At 39.7% G+C, this 18,850-nt stretch overlaps 1 protein-coding gene across 1 annotated transcript in view; it reads right to left on the reverse strand.

Moving 5' to 3' along the window:
* Window positions 1-18,850, reverse strand: part of ptprja (protein tyrosine phosphatase receptor type Ja) — a 207,017-nt gene that overhangs the window by 4,840 nt on the left and 183,327 nt on the right. Inside the window, exons 26-32 of the mRNA XM_052029697.1 lie at window positions 13,461-13,542; window positions 11,902-11,992; window positions 10,492-10,565; window positions 9,404-9,538; window positions 7,600-7,719; window positions 6,242-6,402; window positions 4,690-4,825 (exon numbers count right to left, since the gene is read on the reverse strand). Of these exons, the coding sequence (XP_051885657.1) occupies window positions 4,690-4,825; window positions 6,242-6,402; window positions 7,600-7,719; window positions 9,404-9,538; window positions 10,492-10,565; window positions 11,902-11,992; window positions 13,461-13,542 (799 nt within the window). The remainder of the gene's footprint in view (window positions 1-4,689; window positions 4,826-6,241; window positions 6,403-7,599; window positions 7,720-9,403; window positions 9,539-10,491; window positions 10,566-11,901; window positions 11,993-13,460; window positions 13,543-18,850) is intronic.

Raw genomic sequence — 18,850 nt, forward strand, 5'->3', positions numbered from 1 at the left:
GCTTAAAATTTGTTGGAATTAATTTGTGGTAGCAGCTAGCTAGTGGACAAGTATGAAGCACCAGCTGTACTTTGCATCATTACCTCTAATTGTACAATCCTTTTAAAAACGTCCAAAGGTATTTCTCAATCGTGTTGTTAGAAGGTAAAAACCATTCTAAATTAAAGGAGCAGATATTGGAATGGGTTCAAAGGCTTAGTTGAAGAGTTGGGTTTGAAGGATGATCTTGAAGGGGAGAATGTTGGCAAACAGTAGTATAATGAGTGAATTTCAGAGCTAGCACAGGCAAGCTGCCCATGGTAAGCAATGGAGAAGGAAGGCCTGAAGGGATTTGACAAGGATGAGCCTTTTGAAACCAAAATGTTGCCAGAATGAGTAACAATACGAACTAGTGAGCATGGGGTTGATGGGTAATGGGATTTGATGCAAGTTAGGACATGAACAAAGTTTGAAGAATTCAAGTTTATGGAAGACTGAATTACTGCTGGGAGTCTGGAAGAAACAAAATTATGGATCCATGTTTCAGCAGAAGAGGGACTAAGGCAGGGATGTAGCTGCAGATAATGTAGAATAGAATTAGACAATCACAGTGACAGGCACTAAGGGTGAAGGCTCTGCTCATGAATCATGAGCTATAGACTACTTCAGTCGGCAAAGAAAATGAGCTGAATTGTGCTGGACCAGTTCCCCCACCCAGAAGTTGTACCATTGCATATCTGAATCAGATGCAGAAGGTTACTGGTCCTCTGTACCTTGGAATCTAGTGGCAAGGTCAGGACAGCAACTGGGCCACATGTGAGGCAATATGGAGGCAACCTTCAGTCAAAAATATTGTTGACTTTGGAAAGTTTAAATCGCTTTGACAGAAACATTTAAAAATTATCAATTTTGAAGTAAATAATTCAAGAATTAAAGATTTTTTCAAAAATAAAGTTAATTTTAAACACATTAAAAGACATTGAGATAATTAAAAACATTAAATTAGAACAAAATAATTTTTAAAAAGTAACTTTACATTGACTCCTAAATTTGTGCCCTAAAAGTCCTAATGGAATCAATGTGGTTTTGAACTCTGTGCCAGGTTTTAGCCTGATGCAGGATTCAAGTCAAAATTACACTAAGGGAATAACTTTACCAGAGAATTTCAAAGATTCAAGAAGGTGGTTCACAACCACCTTCTCAAGGGCTAGTAGGAATGTGCAATAATGATGGCCTTGCCAGTGATGCCCTGATTCAGATATATGAATAAATGAAAAAAGTGTACTGGATTCCATGTGGCTTTGGTCTTCCCTATTTTTAACTGAGGAAAAGTATGACTTACTGAGGACTGGATGGCAGGCAAGCAGCCTAAAAATACGGAGAATGGAGGGGGTTGAAATGAAGGTGGTGAGTGTGGGCTGGGTGATATCAGACACATGTGGAACATAATGTCATGTCACTAGATGAAATCACCAAAGTTTAGTGTATAGATGAGATATTGGATGTGACAAGGTGGGTGGTGGGGAGCGAGGGCTGATGGAGTTAATGAAGCATGGGTGGGAGAAGAAACCTTAACAGGAGGTTCTCTTTCATGAGAACGTTTAAACAATCAGGTGAGGAGAGTCCCTTCCACTGGATAACTGGAGCAGTGTTGCAGGATTGCATGCTTAGCTTTATTGAACCTTGTTGAAAGCACTTTTGACAAGTTTATAAAGTATTGTGAGAATGGTATCAGAAATGAGATATTATTAAACAGATTGAAAACTTTATTTATTTTAGGAACTTCACAGAGACAGAGGTGACCAGTAGGACACATTTTTTCTGGGTAAAAATTAAGCAATGGTATTTCATAGGGACCTTTTCTGGCATTCCTTTTACTGTAAATATTTATACATGAGAAAGAACAGGCTACCTGGAGTGGTAGTGTTTGATTTGATGACGATAGAAAGTAATCTGTGAAAGTTAAAAAAAGGCAGACAGAGTTAAGGTAAATTCGACAGTGTTTTATAAGTACATTAAGGACAAAAGAATAATCAGGGAAAGGGTAGGGTGCATTAGGGACAACAGAGGCAATCTATACTGGAGCCAGAAGGAAGAGGTGAGGTCCTAAATTAATACTTTTTATCAGTATTCACAAAGGAAATGGACTCTGTTTGCAAAACTCAGTGAAGGGGAAAGTGAAATTCTAGTGCAAGTCTCCATCAATAAAAGTATTCAATGCCTTAGTGGGCTTAAAGGTGGATAAATCTCCAGCACTGGATCAGATTTATCCCAGGCTGCTGTGGGAGGCAAGGGAAGAGATTGCTGTGGCTTTGGCTGAGATTTTTAAATCTTTGTTGGCCACAAGTAAAGTACCAGATGACAGGAGGACAGCAAATGAGGTCCCTCTTTTCAAGAAGGACAGCAAGGAAAAGCCTGGCAATTACAGATCTGTGAGCCTAACGTCAGTAGTAGGGCCGTTATTGGAAAAAATTCTGAGGGATGGGATTACCGATTACTGAGAAAGGCAGAGACTACTTAGAGATGGCTTTCTCAAGAACAGATCTCGTCTGACCAATCTGACTGAATTTTTTGAGAAAATAGTAGTGTATTAATGAAGGCATTGCAGTAGATGTGGTTTACATGGACTTCAGTAAGGCCTTCAACAAGGTCCCAGATAGGAGACTGGTCTGAAAGGTTAGGGCCCATCCAGGGCAAGTTGGCAAACCGGATCCAAAATTTGCTTGGCAACAGAGACCCTCTGTGATGGTAGAGGGTTGTTTATGTGATTGGGTGACTGATGACAGGGATCAGTGGTGGGACCCTTGCTGTCTGCAATATACATGAATGATCTGGATGTGGATGTTGGAGGCTCGATCACTAAATTTGCAGATGACACAAAGATTGGGGAAGTTGTTGACAATGTGGAGGGTCGTCTTATGCTACAGGGTGATATCGATATGTTGGTGAAATGGGCTGAGAAATGGCAGATGGAATTTAATCCAGATAAATGTGATGCACTATGGAGAATTAATGAGGCAGGGATATACTGTACATTATTAGTGGTAAGGTCCTGGGAGTACTGAGTAAAAGAGGGACCTCAGTGAGCAAGTTCAACAATCAATGAAGGTGGCAGCACAGTAGGTAACGTGGTTAAGAAGGCATATGAGATACTGTCCTTCATTAGCCGGGGCATTGAATACAAGAGCAGGAAGATTCTGCTCCAAATTTATAAAAAGCTGGAGTACTGTGTGCAGTTCTGGTTATCACATAAAAGGAAAGAAGTGATAGTTCTGGAGAGGGTGCAGAGGAGATTCCTGGGATGGATCATTTTAAATATGAGGAGAGACTGGAGATGCTAGGTCTGATTTCCCTGGAGCGGTGGAGGTTAAGAGGGGATAATGTTGCAGTCTATAAAATTCTGAGTGGTATAGATATGGTGGGCTGTAGGAAACTTTTCCCCTTATCAGATGCAAATAAAACTAGAGGACCTAGTTTCAAGGTAAGTGGTAAGACAGTCGAAGGGGATCTCAGGGGGATCTTTTTCCCCCCGTGAGTGGCGAGTACCTGGAATATACTCCCTGAAAGAGTGGTGGAAACAGAATTGTTGACAGCATTTAAGAAGTGTCTAGATGAGCACTTAAATATCTGAGGCATAGAAGGCTATGGGTCAAATGCTGGAAAATGGAATTAATATGGATGAGTGCCCACTGGTCGGCATGGCATGGTGGGATGAATGGCCTGTTTCCATGTGGTATGACTCTCTGACTCTATCAAAATGAGACTGGCACCAAGTGTAACCTGGCTGAGATATGTAAGTCATGCATTTAGGAAAAGGTAGATAAATGAGTCTAACATGAAACGGACTTTTGTCTATTAGATGAGGCTGAAAAGGCGATAGAGGTCATTTATGATTTTAGATAATCATCACCTCAGCAAAAGGAAGGTACCAATGAGTCAAATGAATACTGTGACAATTTATAGGGTATTAAGAAACTCAAAGATTCAAAGTCTATCACAATATTCCACCTCTCTGAAATTATATTAAAAACATACTATTCAGAAAATATTCTTTTTGAATCTCAAGAATCTTGCTTCCATCAGAGATCCATCCCCAATCTTCTTCATGACAGTAACAGTGCAATCATATCCATTGCTAGTGCCACCCATTGAGACTATTCTTGTCAGCTATCCAACTCTCTCCAAGTGTATTGTCTAAATCTTTTGACTCAAGGAAAAATTGAATATAAGCACAAACATAACAGGTGCTTTGTTGATTAGATTACCAACAGAACAATTCCTTGATTTACTAAAGGGATACATTCCTGGAAAATATTTTGTTGAGCAAAATTTCATGAAGCAAAAAGGCTGGGCAAATGCATTGTGGATGGATACTTTGGGGCAATACATCTCTGTACGCAGAATGGCATGCTCTTCATTGTAGCAAAAAATGGCTTCGTAAATCAAAGACATGTGCCCGGAAGACTCACTGATGTTATATCAAAAATTCATAAATGAAACTTTTGTAAATTGAGGAACTACTGTCATTTGAGAGCCACAAGTTGTTTACATGGCAGAGTTTGGAACCTCATTCCCTTCTATCTCGTGACAGCTGTCGGTGAATAAAGGCAAGAGTATGGCTCTCTTAATGTTATCCCAGAAGGTCAGCAAAAGTATCAAATCTTTTCACAGATTCACATTTGTACTACTTGCTGTTGTTAGGTGCCTTACCTCAGTTTGCACCATCAGCGGTCGGTTCATTCGGAGCTGATAAACTATACCCCAGATATCGACCTTTCTGTTGTTGTCTATCTGCTGAATCATATGATCGATGGATATGAATGTTCCTGTCCGACCAACTCCAGCACTTTGTGAGAAAGGAGAGTAAGTTTGTCACATTGCATGCATGAAGGAGATTTAAACTCCTCTGTGATGTTTGCCCCTGCATCCACCACTGCACCACGGCCCCCCCCCCTCATCAATATTTGCTCCCAGAAATGTTAAGCATTAGCCTTTTATCACTGAAGCACGTTGAAATACTGCCAGGCTATTGGAGTGAAGAGCAATGTACTGCAAGGATGAAAGTGAATTGAGCAGCCTTTGTTGCCAAACAAGGATTGGCCTGCAGCATACGCCTATCACTAATTTAACATTAATCGGTAATTTCACGGGTCCAAAAGTTGACTGGTATGGCAAATGGATAAACAAAAAAAAATCGCACCGATACATCTTGAAATGATTTTCAAATGGTCAACTAGCAACTTGTTAATGGTGACAGCATAATACAAGGCATATTGTAGGGTCAGAGGGAATGCTAGTCTTTAAATTGATCGACCAACTTCATCTGGGATTACTGATACTGAAGTTGGAAAATGGGAAAGTCAATTTTCCAGCAGCAGTGGCTAGCATCTTGACACTCATCATAAATTTAAGGAAAAACAACAGAACTTGGAAATGAATTTGAAAACTCAAGAGAAAAGCAATGGTATCAGTACCATTTAAGCAAATTTCTTTTCCAGTGCCTTGGTTTATCTCCATCCATCACCATCTCAGACTTCTTGTGACTATGCATGTAGTCCCTTCTATACTCATTGCATGCATCTAGGTATCCCTTGTATGATTTTATTTTACAGTGGAGGCTGGTGGAATATGACAGCAAACCTATGCAACACTCTTCAGCAGATGGTGAATACATTTTATCTCAGTTTTACTGAATGCTCCTGTGAACTACTCGGCCATTTTAGTTGGAACATAGCAGCTGGCCAGGCTAGGCTGAGGGAGAAATAAAGACTGGGAAGACAGAAGCACCCACCCCACCCTCACAACAACATTGGTGCTGAGCAGATTGCCTAAAGGAGGGACAAATAAAAAAGTGCTGCTGCAAAATCTCGCTGCTGAATGATGAGGCAGTGGCAAGGGGACCAGAATTACAGATACTCTGAGTGCCTCAAAAAAAGTTCAGAAGCTTCATCTGGCCCTAAAAACCTATCGATGAGGCCTTGGTAGCTCTTCAGCAGCATTACCTGGTAACTATCTGGAGACTAGATAGGTATTCCATGTTCTGCAAACCAGGAATGTTAAAAGATGTTGCTTCATTTAAACCACTCATTTTTAATCCATCCAGAAATATAGGCAAATAGACACTATTTATGAGGAACGAAAGATACCTGTGCACCAGTATGACCAGCTCCCCCTGAGGGAGCCACTTAAATACTGCACTCTGGAGAAATTAATAAGTATAAAGATATTATGCAGTACTCAACAAATAATGAAATAAAATCACCTGCAGTGCACTACAGTGGGTCCATGCATTTGATGTTGATTGATGTAATGCCGCACTAAGTTCCTGAACTCAATGAGGACCGCAGTGGTGCTCGGAACACCATGGTCAGGCCAACCTGTAAAGTGGAATTGCCGTACGTTGTATTTCTCTCCAGTTTTATCCTGCAGCAAAGGTAGAAACAGATATATTGTCAGAGATGCTGAATAGGTGAATCCAAACCATTAATAGCCGAGTAACCATGGAAGTTTTGGACAATTTACAAGACAACGCATTGAAATGGTAACTCGGGTGCCAATGGTCAAGCCAAGACAAATGTAACCACTATCTATTATAAGGTTTATCGTCGATCTTTTATCATATTCTACTGCTTTAGTGTTCTTAGTTAATCAGTAGCTTACTTTAATCCTGCCAATGATTTAACAGGTCAAGTACAACAGAAGTTTGAGGAAGTGAATATTTGCTGTATATTTAACCCATGAGACTTTCGATCTAAATTACATTTGTTTGCAATTTGTTTCTATCAACTCTTTGGTTCATAAGACAGTAAAGGGCATAACGTTAATTACCATTCACCTCACACAGATCACAAACACCTATTCTGCAATCACTGTTCATTGTTCTACATGCCTATGAGCATTGAATAAAGAGAATCAAAATGGTCACAACTGATTTCACCTTGGAGCCTAAGAGCCAAGAGATAGAAAAGATCAAGTGTGGTGAAAGGGCAGTAGGACAACACTTGCCCAGTCAAACTGTTCATAACCATTCCTGCTGAAGGAAAAAAATGTCTTCTCTGGTACAAGGGTGTCAAGAGCTAAAATAAATAATCTCCTCATTGTAGGGACTAGCACAGATCATTTTAAAAGGATGACCTTAAGGGTGATTAAGAATAAGATTCCTGATGAGTGAGGATGAATATAGCACCCAGTTTGGTTCTGTGCCATGTCAGATTGTAATCTATTCAGCCTTGGTGGAGCTCTGTTGTTGCATATAATCCATACCATGACATCAGGACTTTCCCAACAATGTTCAGACAACTTTTACAGTCATCCAGAGACAATTATCTAGGTGAAGGTTGCCCAAGCTACTGATTGTCCAAGTATGATTTCCTGAAACAATGCTCTGGGCAACAAACTATTTTGTAGTTGCTGTAGTGAGTATTTAGTGTAGTCTCAGCATCTTTGGTGTACCAGTAAGTTCTGGTTGATGAGAGTGGTTGCAATGTTCAAAGCTTTCTCATGGATCCATTTTATACCTCATTACTGGCTGTCAGAATCTAAACAATGACATATGCCTCAACCTTTCCCATTTGAATTCCTTGATATTATGTTAAGTTTTTGACTCTATAGATGACTCACCTTTACCAATGAGAAGTCCCTGATGGTCCAATCTTCATTAATTACTTCTGATGTCAGGGTAACAATTTTGTCTTCAAAGATGAGAGGACGCTCAGTTGGCCAGTACTGCTCACATTTGGCCTAGAAAGTGACATAAGAAATAGAATATTCCAATCAAAATTGACTTAAGTATTTCACAAACTTCAAGTATTGGTTCATCTCATCCAGGAGCAAAACATCAATTCAATGATACTAGTTCTTTATTATATATCTTACAAATAAAATAGGTGCCAGGCCAGGTAATATGAAAGGCAGAAACAGGTTTGTTGAGCAGTTTCTTTCTATAAGTTGTAATTATTTGATTTGACACTTCAGATACTAATCACATTAACTCAATTGATTGAGTGCAGGAATTGCTTTCTCGAACCTGAGGGCAGGTAAAGTTTTCATTCGTATCTTTCCAAAAACCCCATGTGGTTCAAGTAGTGCAGACCCTAATTAAATAACACTATTTGCAATGTCGGTCTTATCTAATAAGAGAGGAACACAGGTCTCACAGTTAATTTCCTTCATGTAAAATATCTAACATTGGGAACAATGAGGATTTAAAAATGTCACTGATTTTGATGTCTTTCATTCTTAACTATTACCACATTCTCATAGTGTTGCAATGGATTTGTAGTCAGTGTCCTCTGACGTTAATGGCCAAGTTCTAATCACTCAATTTAAGGCATAACAGGATATCCAAGCACTTTCGAGGTCAAAGGTAAAAAAACATTCAAAGTCTCAGTAATTCAATAGATTGTTCAGGAAATCCTTAATGCTCCTTAATCTTTCACCCCAGAACCCATTGAAACTTCCCTTCAGGATATCCTGCTTGACTGCTATAAAATAAGAAGTTACACTTATCAACCTGAACAGGCTAGTTCCTTTTCCAAAGTGGCATTACTATACCGAATGAGGGACTGACAACTTAACTTCCTTAGCCAATCAATGAGTCCACACAGGGACTCCTCCAATGTAGCAGTCCTCCTCCCATATTTCTCAGATCTGCTGGCTCTCACTGACAGCTTTTAATCATCAGTATTGGCTTACAAATGGCCTTCTTCCTCACTTGACATGCAAGGCCCCAATACAAGGCCAGGTCTCTTTTGTGACTGGGAGGCTTGTGTCAGTTTCACATGGATAGCCTCCCTAAATTCACCTCCTTCACGGGATCCCACATTGACTTTAAACAAAAATAGGATGAGGGGCAACCAGTACACCAGAGTGCAGCAATTATTAGAAATAAAGCTTACTAGAGAAGGCCAATGCCTCCTGCTGATACAATTCTTGCCAACATACTAATCTGATAATCAGACAGATTCAAAAACAGATGGGTGTTTGTTCTGCTAGGTTACAGTTCATTGTTTGGTTACAAGACCTGGGGTGGAAATTGATGTCGTGAGGTTCATACACTGAGCTCTGCCTTTGAATTTATTTTCCGCTAAAAATGGAGTGAATTTCAGAGGAAGAGTTCAATACATTACTGCTTTGCATGTCTAATCCATGCAATATGACTGAATTTCTTAGTAACTGAAGCTATAACAAATGTAAAATCACAAGGCCATAACAGCAGGAAGCTCCTGTCTAAATGCAACACTTAAGATGAGGTGTCACCTTAATATTTAATATTATACCTCTGCCTGATAAGTCAAGAGTGTAGGTGCTGCTGTAGAATGTTAACAGCCAGCTAGCAGCCAGTAAAATACTGGAATTTCTTTTAAACTTGCAATGAAACATGAAGTATTTTAAGCATCTGTAAAAATGAGAATGCTTCACATACCCTCCCTTGCTCTACACACTTGGTAAGCATGACAATAGCTGGTACATGATGTTCCCAAATCATTCGCCAGAAATCGCTCATTGTATTCATCAATGGCCCTTGTGCAGCAATGAACTCTTTCTTTGAGTTATATCCCTGGAAGGAAAAACAAGAAAGATCGTTATTCAGAAACACCTAATAAGAATGCAGGAGGTAACTGAAAAAACTCCAACGTTGAATGGATATATCAGATGGTATCTACCACCATGTATGACTTGTTGAAGGAGTGCCAAGACCAACATATTTTAGCCAAGCCATATCAGAATTGATCACCTAAAGTGTCCCAACAAGTTGACAGTCTGGGGAAAAAATAAGTAGGATTTCTCTTATTTCTTTCAGAGTGCTTCCATTATACTTCATTGCTAATTTGTTTTAAAGTTGTTCAATGATCATATCCCTTTTCTATTTTCCATTATTTCTAATGTGCCCATATTCCTTAACGTGAAACTGGAAAAAATGCACAATGTTCTAAATTTGGTCTTGGTAAGGTGCAATTTAAATTCAATGTAACATCTCTGCTTTTGAACTTTAACCCTTCATAAATTAAGTCACAAAGTTTTGTTGCACTTTACAGATTGGTTAACCTACACTGTTACTTTAATTTGCTCCCCTCGTGCCTCTATCCCATTTGAACTCGTTTTTCAAGCAGTAAGTGACTTCCATATACTTCCCACCAAAAAGCATCACCTAAATAAATATGTATTGAAATTCAATTTTTAATTACATAACTATTTCTTCCCTATGAAGACCTTTTGTCGCAGTCCTGCTGAGTATAAACTATAGACACCAATTTGTTGTCATAGGAAAATTATGGCAATACCTTGAGTTCAAATCATTTATAAACAGTGTCCATGGATCACTTTCCACAAATATGAATTACTACCTTCACCACATGCTTTCTGAATGTAATCAGTCTGCTCACTGTTCTGTTACTTTTCCAGAGCCTACATGCTCTGACCTCGAATCATCAGTCAATTATGACTTAATCACAGACTTTTTGAAACACCATGAATATCCATTTCTGTAGAGAATGAATTAATGTAACTCACCGGCATGAAATTAGCATTGATGTAATCACTGGATGGGTCTGAAGTGAGAGAGAGTTTAACTCGACTGATATCATCTAGAAATGAATAGAAACAAAAATATATTACATGTGATAAAAATTCAAGGACATACAGCACATTGACCAGAAGTGAGAGTTCCTCAGATTTTTCAATGGGCACTGGCGTTTGCTCAGACATAATTGAACCATCTCAGACATTACGTGGCAATGCAGATGGCTAAAACTGTAGGAATCACCACCTTGTTTACCAATAATTTATTCATTTCTCCCTCAAAAATATTCAAAGACTCTGCTTCCACTGCTCTCAGAGTTTCAAAGACTTAGGACCCTCAGGGGAAAAAATTCTGCCTCATTTTAAATAGTGTCCCCTTGTTCTTTTATAAAAGGAAACATCATCTCTACATCCACCCCTCAAGATATTTATACATTTCAATAAGTTCCCTCTCACTCTTCTAAACTTGGATACAAGCCAAGTCTGTCCAACCTTATCTTATGACCTGGCCATTCCAAGTATTTGTCCAGTAAACCTTCTCTGAACTGTTTCCATTGCAATTAACATCAATCCTTGAATATGGAGAGCAATACTACACAAAGTACTACAGATGTGGTCTCACCAATAACTGACTGAACCTCATATAATCTTACTGGTCTGATTTTTCCTGGACTCCATCAGGTTGGCCTGAACAGTGACAAGATTTCCCACAGTTTGCGAAGAAAGCTGAAACTCCAGCATAAAAGTTGTAAATTGGTGACTGTTATTTAATAGGTTTTAAATGTCTCTGAAAATGAGACATTTAAATAACTAAAAATGAAGCAACTCTTTAAGCTTAAGTAAGTGTATTTTTGAAGAAATAATTTTATTTAAAGAAAACAAAACACACAATTGAAAAAATTAGATTAAACCAAAATGGTTAAAAAGGAATATAGATTTCTTTTTGCTTTGTGTCCATAGCCCTACAATTCCCAACGAAATCACTGGGATCTTAGATCCTACGTCAAGTTCACAACTGCTGCGCTTTGTCATTTCATCCCAATAAAACCAAAAAGCAAGGCAATAAAAGTATTCCAACATCCCTGCTTTACAGTGAACAGAAAAAAGCCAAAGTTCCCCACAATCCATTCCAGCAGTGGCAATAACTTCAAGTATTGTTATCATTAATCTGTCTGTGTCTTAATGATTCCCTTTACAGAGACAAACAAAAGAGTAAGGTAAATATAGAAGAATAATGTAAGCAAAAATGAAAATAAAAATGACAGGTTATGATGAGAGGGAGGAAGAGATTGATTTACACAGTTAACAAGGAGATGGGTGATAAAACTATCTACAGGCTGAATAAAGAGATGAACAGAGACAAATGATCAGACTGCCAGGCACACATTCAAGATCACTTACAGGGCAAGACATTATTGTAACGATTCTTAGGCTTGTTCAAAGGTTGCTGGGAGACTTGCGTTGACTGCAATATTCCAACTGTCTTGAGTTCCTGGAAAGGAAAGACTTATGAGTGTATATATTCAAGAAGATTGGTTTCTCACTTGAAAAGTACAGTGCAGCAGAGTTTCATTTGCTCTTAAACTACTGACTGTCTGCTCCTGGGCCAAGCTCTCACTCTGGCATGCGCTGGTGCAGTTTTCTACTGGGAGCATGGCTGATGCAGTGCAGGGCCAGCCTGCTAGACTCAGAGAATCCCTTTGACCCTGAATTACGGGCTGTTAAAGACACAAGTGTGACTGGCGGCAACAAGTGCTTGTTGAATGTCTTCTACATTCTCAAACAGTCATATAAAACATAAAATTATTGGTAAAAATATACATTTGTTTTACATTTAAAACACAGCAATTTAAAACACTGAAACTAGCTTAAGGCACAAGGGATTTGAGATGTATTGGCAAACTGGATTCAGAATTGGCTTGAAGATAAGAGGCAGAGAATAGTGGTGGATGGATGCTTTTCTGACTGGGAGTCTGTAACAAGTGGTTTACCGCAGGGAGTGGTGCTGGGACCTATGCTGTTTGTAATACTGTATGTGTATGACTTGGATGAGAATGTAGGTGATCTGATTTGTCAGTTTGCAGAAAACATAAAAATTTGTGGATTCATAGACAGCGAAGAAGTTATCTAATGATACAGCGGTACATAGATCAGCTGGAATGTTGGGTGGAGGGGTGGCAGATGGAATTTAATGCAGACAAGTGTGAGATCACGCACTTTGGAAAGTCAAATTCTGACACGGCATATGGAGTAAATGGCAAGGAACTCAGGAGTGTTGATGTACAGAGAGATCTTGGGGTGCAAGTCCATAGCTCCCTGAAAGTGGTGACACAGGTGGATAAATAGTTAAAACTGCATTTGGTATGCTCATCTACACAGGCCGAAGTATTGTGAATAAGAGTTGGGAAGTCATTTTGTAGCTATAGAAAACATTGGTTTGACAGCACTTGGAGTATTGTGTACAGTTCTGGTCGCCACACTACTGGAAGAATATGGTTGCAATAGAGAGAGTGCAGAAAAGATTTGCCAGGATGTTGTCTGAAAGAGGGCTGTAGTTACAAGGAGAGATTGGATAGGCTGGGTTTATTCTCACTGGAATGTAGGAGGCTGAGGGGTGACCTGGAAGAGGTTTGTAAAATTATGAGGGAGGCAAAGATTAGATAGACAGCCAAAGTCTTTTTCCCAGAGCAGGGCAGTCTAGAACAAGAGTGCAAGGGCCTAATGGAGGTGAATGGGATAGATAGGCAGTGTAGTTGGCATGGATGAGATGGGCCAAAAGGCCCATTTCTATGCTGCATGATTCTGTGATTTTAGATCAAATTAACAATTTAAAACTGTGCAATTACAGTGTTTTTAAGAAAGAACAGAGAGTCATAAAGATCATTGGACATAGATGAGGTCAGACTGCACTAAACCAGAATGAACAGAAACAAATCATATGGATGGATTAATATTCGAACCTCATACTCTTCAGCAAATCCACAGTCAGAGTCAGCATGTTGCTTGCTGAAATAGCCTTCAAAGTAGTCTACACTGATAGCACTGTAAGAAATAACAATGCGTAACAATCAGTCTTCAGGACTGAGAATTAATTTATTTATAATGTTAAAATATTTAAGTTTTGGTCCTCAAGGTTAAAAAAAAATTGCTGGGAAACAGAATTCAGTCAGTATCTTGTAGTCTGAGGTAGGGTACAGCAGAGGTTAGATGCAGCGTAAAGATCCCACCACAAACAGATCAATTGTGAAATAAAGCTTCCTTTTCTGACTGCACTAAGTACCTTCGGAGCAGATAAATATAGGTTTCTGTAAGTATTCCCATTTACATTGGAGCCAGCTGAGAGAAAGAACAATCATTGGATAATTCTGGTCCTGAGACAAAAGAATTCTATTTTACTGCCACTTCTGTGTTTCCCTCATGCAGCTTCAGCATGCTATTTCCAGAACAACATTAATTAGCTTATCATAGAAGACTTTAATTTCCCCGGTATTGACTGGATTGCCCAGAGTGCTAAGGGCCTGGATGGGGTGGAATCTGTGAAATGTGTCCAGAAAAGTTTCCTGAGTCAATATGTAGAGGGCCCTACTTGGGAGGGTGCAATACTGGACCTTCTCTTAGGGAACGAGGTACGGCAGAGGTGGCAGTCAGAGAGTACTTTGGCCCTAGTGACCATAATTCTATTAGTTTTAAGTTAGTGATGGAAAAGGATAGGACACATCCACAGGTTAGGGTCCTAAACTGGAGCAGGGCTAGTTTTGGGGGAATTAGGCAGGATCTAGCAGAGGTCAATTGGGTGAGCCCATTTGAAGGGAAGGGAACGAATGGCAAGTGAGAGGCTTTTAAAAGTGTGACATCAAGAGTCTAGGAGCAGCATGTTCCTGTTAGGGTGAAGGGTAAACCTGGCAAGTTTAGGGAACCTTGCCTGAGGAGAGATATTGAGGCTCAGGTCAAGAAAAAGAAGGAAACAAACATTGGGTTTAGGAGTTTGGGGACGAATGAAGCCCTTGATAACTATAAAAAGATTAAGAATACTCAACATGTTTTTTTGAGAGGTAACCAAAAAGGTAGATGGGCGTAAGGTAGTGGATATTGCCTATTTGGACTTTAGCAAGGTCTGGTCCCACAGAATCCAGGGAGAGCTAGTTAGGTGGATTCAAAATTGGCTTAGAGGTCAGAAGAAGAGGGTGTGGTTGAAGGTTATTACTTGGAATGGAGGCCGGTAACAACCGGTACGTGGTGTGCCGCAAGGGTCGGTGTTGGGACCCGTTATTCATTATTTATATAACTGATTTGGATGCGAATGCATAAGGCTTGATCAGTATGTTTGCAGATGACACGAAATTAGGAAGTGTTGTTGACAGTGAAAAAGGTTATTATATATTACAGGGGGATCTTGATCAGTTAGGGAAGTGGCAAGTGGATTTCAATACAGATAAGTATGAGGTGATGCATTTTGGAAAGTCAAACCAGTGAAGGACTTTATACCATAAATGGTAGGGAACTAGGGAGTTTAATGGAACAGAAGGACCTGGGAGTACAAGTGATTAGTTCGTTGAAAGTGGCATCACAGGTAGACGGGGTGGTGAAAAAGGCATTTAGCATGCTGGCCTTCATCAGTTAGGGCATTGAGTAGAGGAGTTGGGACATCGTGTTGAGTCGTATATGTTGTTGGTGAGGCCGCACTTGGAGTACTCTGTACAGTTTTGGTCACCCTGTTATAGGAAAGACATGGTTAAACTGGAAAGAGTGCAGAAAAGATTTACAAGGATGTTGCCAGGACTAGAGGGCCTGAGTTATAGGGAGAGGTTGGCCAGGTTAGGTCTTTATTCCTCAGAGCATAGGAGAATGAAGGGGGATCTTACAGAGGCTTATAAAATCATGAGGGGCGTAGATAAGGTGGATGGTAACAGTCTTTTCCCTGCGGTAGGGGAGTCCAAAACTAGGGGGCATAGACTTAGGGTGAGAGGGGAAAGATTTAAAAGGGACTTGGGGGGCAACTTTTTCACTCAGAGGGTGGTGAGTCTATGGAATGAGCTGCCAGAGGAAGTGGTTGAGGCAAGTACAATAGTATCATTTAAGAAGCACTTGGATAGGTACATGCAGGGGCGGGGCTTAGAGGGATATGGCCCAAATGCAGGAAATTGGGACAAGATGGGTGGGCACAGTGGTTGGCATAGACTCCTTGGGCCAAAGGGCCTGTAAACGCTGCTCTATTGCTCTATGACTCTAAATGTTTTATCATCAAACATTGCTGTGGGATGATGAAACACTTAAGTTTACAGAAGCATCCATAATCCAGTTGAGTACACAATACAGGTGACCCCCTCATAACGGGAGGGGGTGGGTTGCATTACTAGAAAATGGGTCGTATCACGATTTTCCATAAGGCAAAACTGCTTCATATGCGTATGCATCAAGAAACACAAGTTGAAAAATATATATTTTGTGTTGATTTACTTACTTCCCCCACAAAAAATCTAAGAGAGTGAATTTTGTTATATTTTAGTTTTATTCCATATCAAACTTTTGGGTAGTGATTTGTGAATTCTGTAATGGCAAATTTCAATAACCCAAACAGTTATAATGTGGGGGTCACCTGTGACAGTGACCTCTGAGGTTTGCTTTGGTCAGATGCTTCATTCTATATGTGGCTATGTACTTTTACAAAGCTATTATAAACTACAATGTACCTTCTCCCTCCTCTCCACCACTGGCCCCCCAGCAACTTCACACTTTCGAAATGGTTCTACAGTCCCTAGATTTTTGCTCAGGTGTATTTAAATAACATGACGGCAGGCAACTTGAGTGCAAAGTATGGACAAGTTGCCAAAGTAGAAAACCAAGACTCATACTTACGTCTTTGGTGCCCTATTGAAAGAGAAAGTGAGAGAGAGAGTTAATTGCTGACCATTATATTCTAACAACAGATAATTTAAAGATACTTTTACTTTAATGTTTGGTGCCAGGAAAATTGGTGGTTGAGAGGCTGCCACAATCTTTGAGCACTGCTCTCCTCTTTACCAGATGGCCCTGACCATTCTTGTCATTGCAATGCCACATTTTAGCAATAAGCAGCTCCAAAACGTACTGAAGTCAAGGCCAGGAATTTGCCAATTCCCTACTCTGCACAACTGTTACATTCAGATTCAAATATTCCAATGTGCTTCAAGCTAGCATACACCCTTCATAGATCTTGAGGTATACCAACGCCCGCTGCCTGTAGGTCAGTCAGCACCAACTTGCTTCTGCTTTTAAATCCTTTGTCTTTACTGAGTGTATTGGCACCTGGCAACTGAACATATTTGGTTTAAAATTATTTTTGACATATGTGTTATTAATATGTTTGTTATTTTATTTAATATTGTTAATTATTATTATTATGATAGGAGTTTAATCTGGGCAAGTGTGAAGTGTGGGAATTTGGAAGGTCAAATGCAAGAGGAAAGTATACAGTAAATGGCCGAACCCTTCGGAGCTATGATGTACAGAGGTGCAAGTCCAGAGCTCCCTGAATGTGGCAACACAAGTGGATAAGATGGTAAAGGTGGTGTAAGGTATACTTGGCTTCATTGGTCAGTGCAGTGAGGATAAAAGTTGTGAAGTCAAATTGCAGCCACTTCAGTTCAGCCACTTTAGGAGTCTTATGTACAGTTCTGGTCACCACTCTACAGGAAGGATGTGGAGAATTTGGAGAGGGTGCAGGAGAAATTTAACAAGATGTTTCTTGGATGGACAGGTTTAGATAAGGAAAGGTTGGACAAACTTGGATTATTTTCTCTGGAGTGTTAGAGGCTGAGGGTTGACCTGATAGAAGTGCAGGCAGACCCTGGGTTGTCAGAATTCAACTGTGTGCACACTGTTTGCAGTTAAAGCATCTTTGGCTTCTTGGCAGTAAAACAGGTATAGGCTGATCAATGCCTCAAGCCAAGAATCTGGCTACCCGACCAATGCCTGATGGGACCTGGCTACATGCATTGGGTTTGGCTCTGGTCTGGTGTACGTTCTGATTAAACCTCTGGGTTTGGGTCAGGTCAGGTTGCGACTGCCAGCTAATTACTTTATCTTGGTCAGGATTATTTGCTTTGTATTATCACACATGCCTTCTGCAGTGTATGTGCAGTGTAGCAATACTAGCACTCAAGCTTGGGGTGTGTTTGGACTGGCCATGGTTGGGTTGTATTCAGGTTTGGTTTTAATTTTATTCCTGAGCAGACTCCTGTTCAAATCTGTTCTCACCATTCAATGAAATTATGGTTGATTTGTTTCACAAATCCAATTTCCTGACAAGATTCCATATCACTTACGACATCTTGCTCATAAAATTCTATCAATCTCATTTTTAAAATGATTAAATAAGCCTGCAATGACTACTTTTTTTGTGAGAGTTTCACACCCAACATCCTTGTAAATGAAAATCAAAAATCTACACATGTTGGAATCGAAAATGCTGGAAAAACTCAGCAGGTCAGGCAGCATCTGTGGGAGGAGAAACAGAGTTAACATTTTAGGTGGAAGACCTGACGAAGGGTGTTTGACCTGATGTGTTATCTCTGTTCCTCTTTGTGGGTAGAAGCCTTTACACAATCCTTCATTTACCATTAGTTTTCTTGAAACACTGGGCATTTTATCCTCAACCCTTTTCAGCTCCCTGGATCTATAATACTTCGCAATTTTGCACCATGTTTATTTTTATATTATCTCTCATCTCTTTTGTTGACCATAGCTGTTTTATTAGTAAGTTGAGCTCTTGCTCTTAAGTGGAATGTATTGTTCTAATATTGCGCTAAATTTGTTTTAAACAAGTCCCACTATTCTCCTGTGGTTTAACCTCATAACACTTTTAAAAAGTTCGATATGATTGTGTCAGCCATCAAATTTACTTATACCAGAATTGATCTTAGTAAATTTATTAGGTTCTGCATTTCCAGTCCTGACCTTGAATTTATTTGCATTATGGTCACTGTTACATTATTATGGCTGCCTCATTATAAAATCCAGAGTGGCCTACACTCTTGTTGAGCTGGAACATATTACTCCAGAAAACATTTTTGATTGTGCTCAGAAAATTCACTATTTTTTTGCTTGAGTTACCCTTATCAATCTATATGAAAGTGGGAGCCTCTCATTAACACTTGATTTTGCAATGTCAATCCAATCACTGCATTAATACAATTCCCTTCTGTTATCAGGAGACTTTTAAGTTACACCCTTCACAAGTTCTCTCTTGTGTATCTGTCAGTATATAGAATGCTTCTATTCTTCAATCTTCAGCTTGGTTTTATCAGTCCAATTATGCATCTTCCTTCTCTTAGTTTTCCTCTCTTATTGCCACAAAAAAAACACACACATG

This window comes from Pristis pectinata, chromosome 14 (assembly GCF_009764475.1).
Source record: "Pristis pectinata isolate sPriPec2 chromosome 14, sPriPec2.1.pri, whole genome shotgun sequence".
NCBI classification, from domain to species: Eukaryota; Metazoa; Chordata; class Chondrichthyes; order Rhinopristiformes; family Pristidae; genus Pristis; species Pristis pectinata.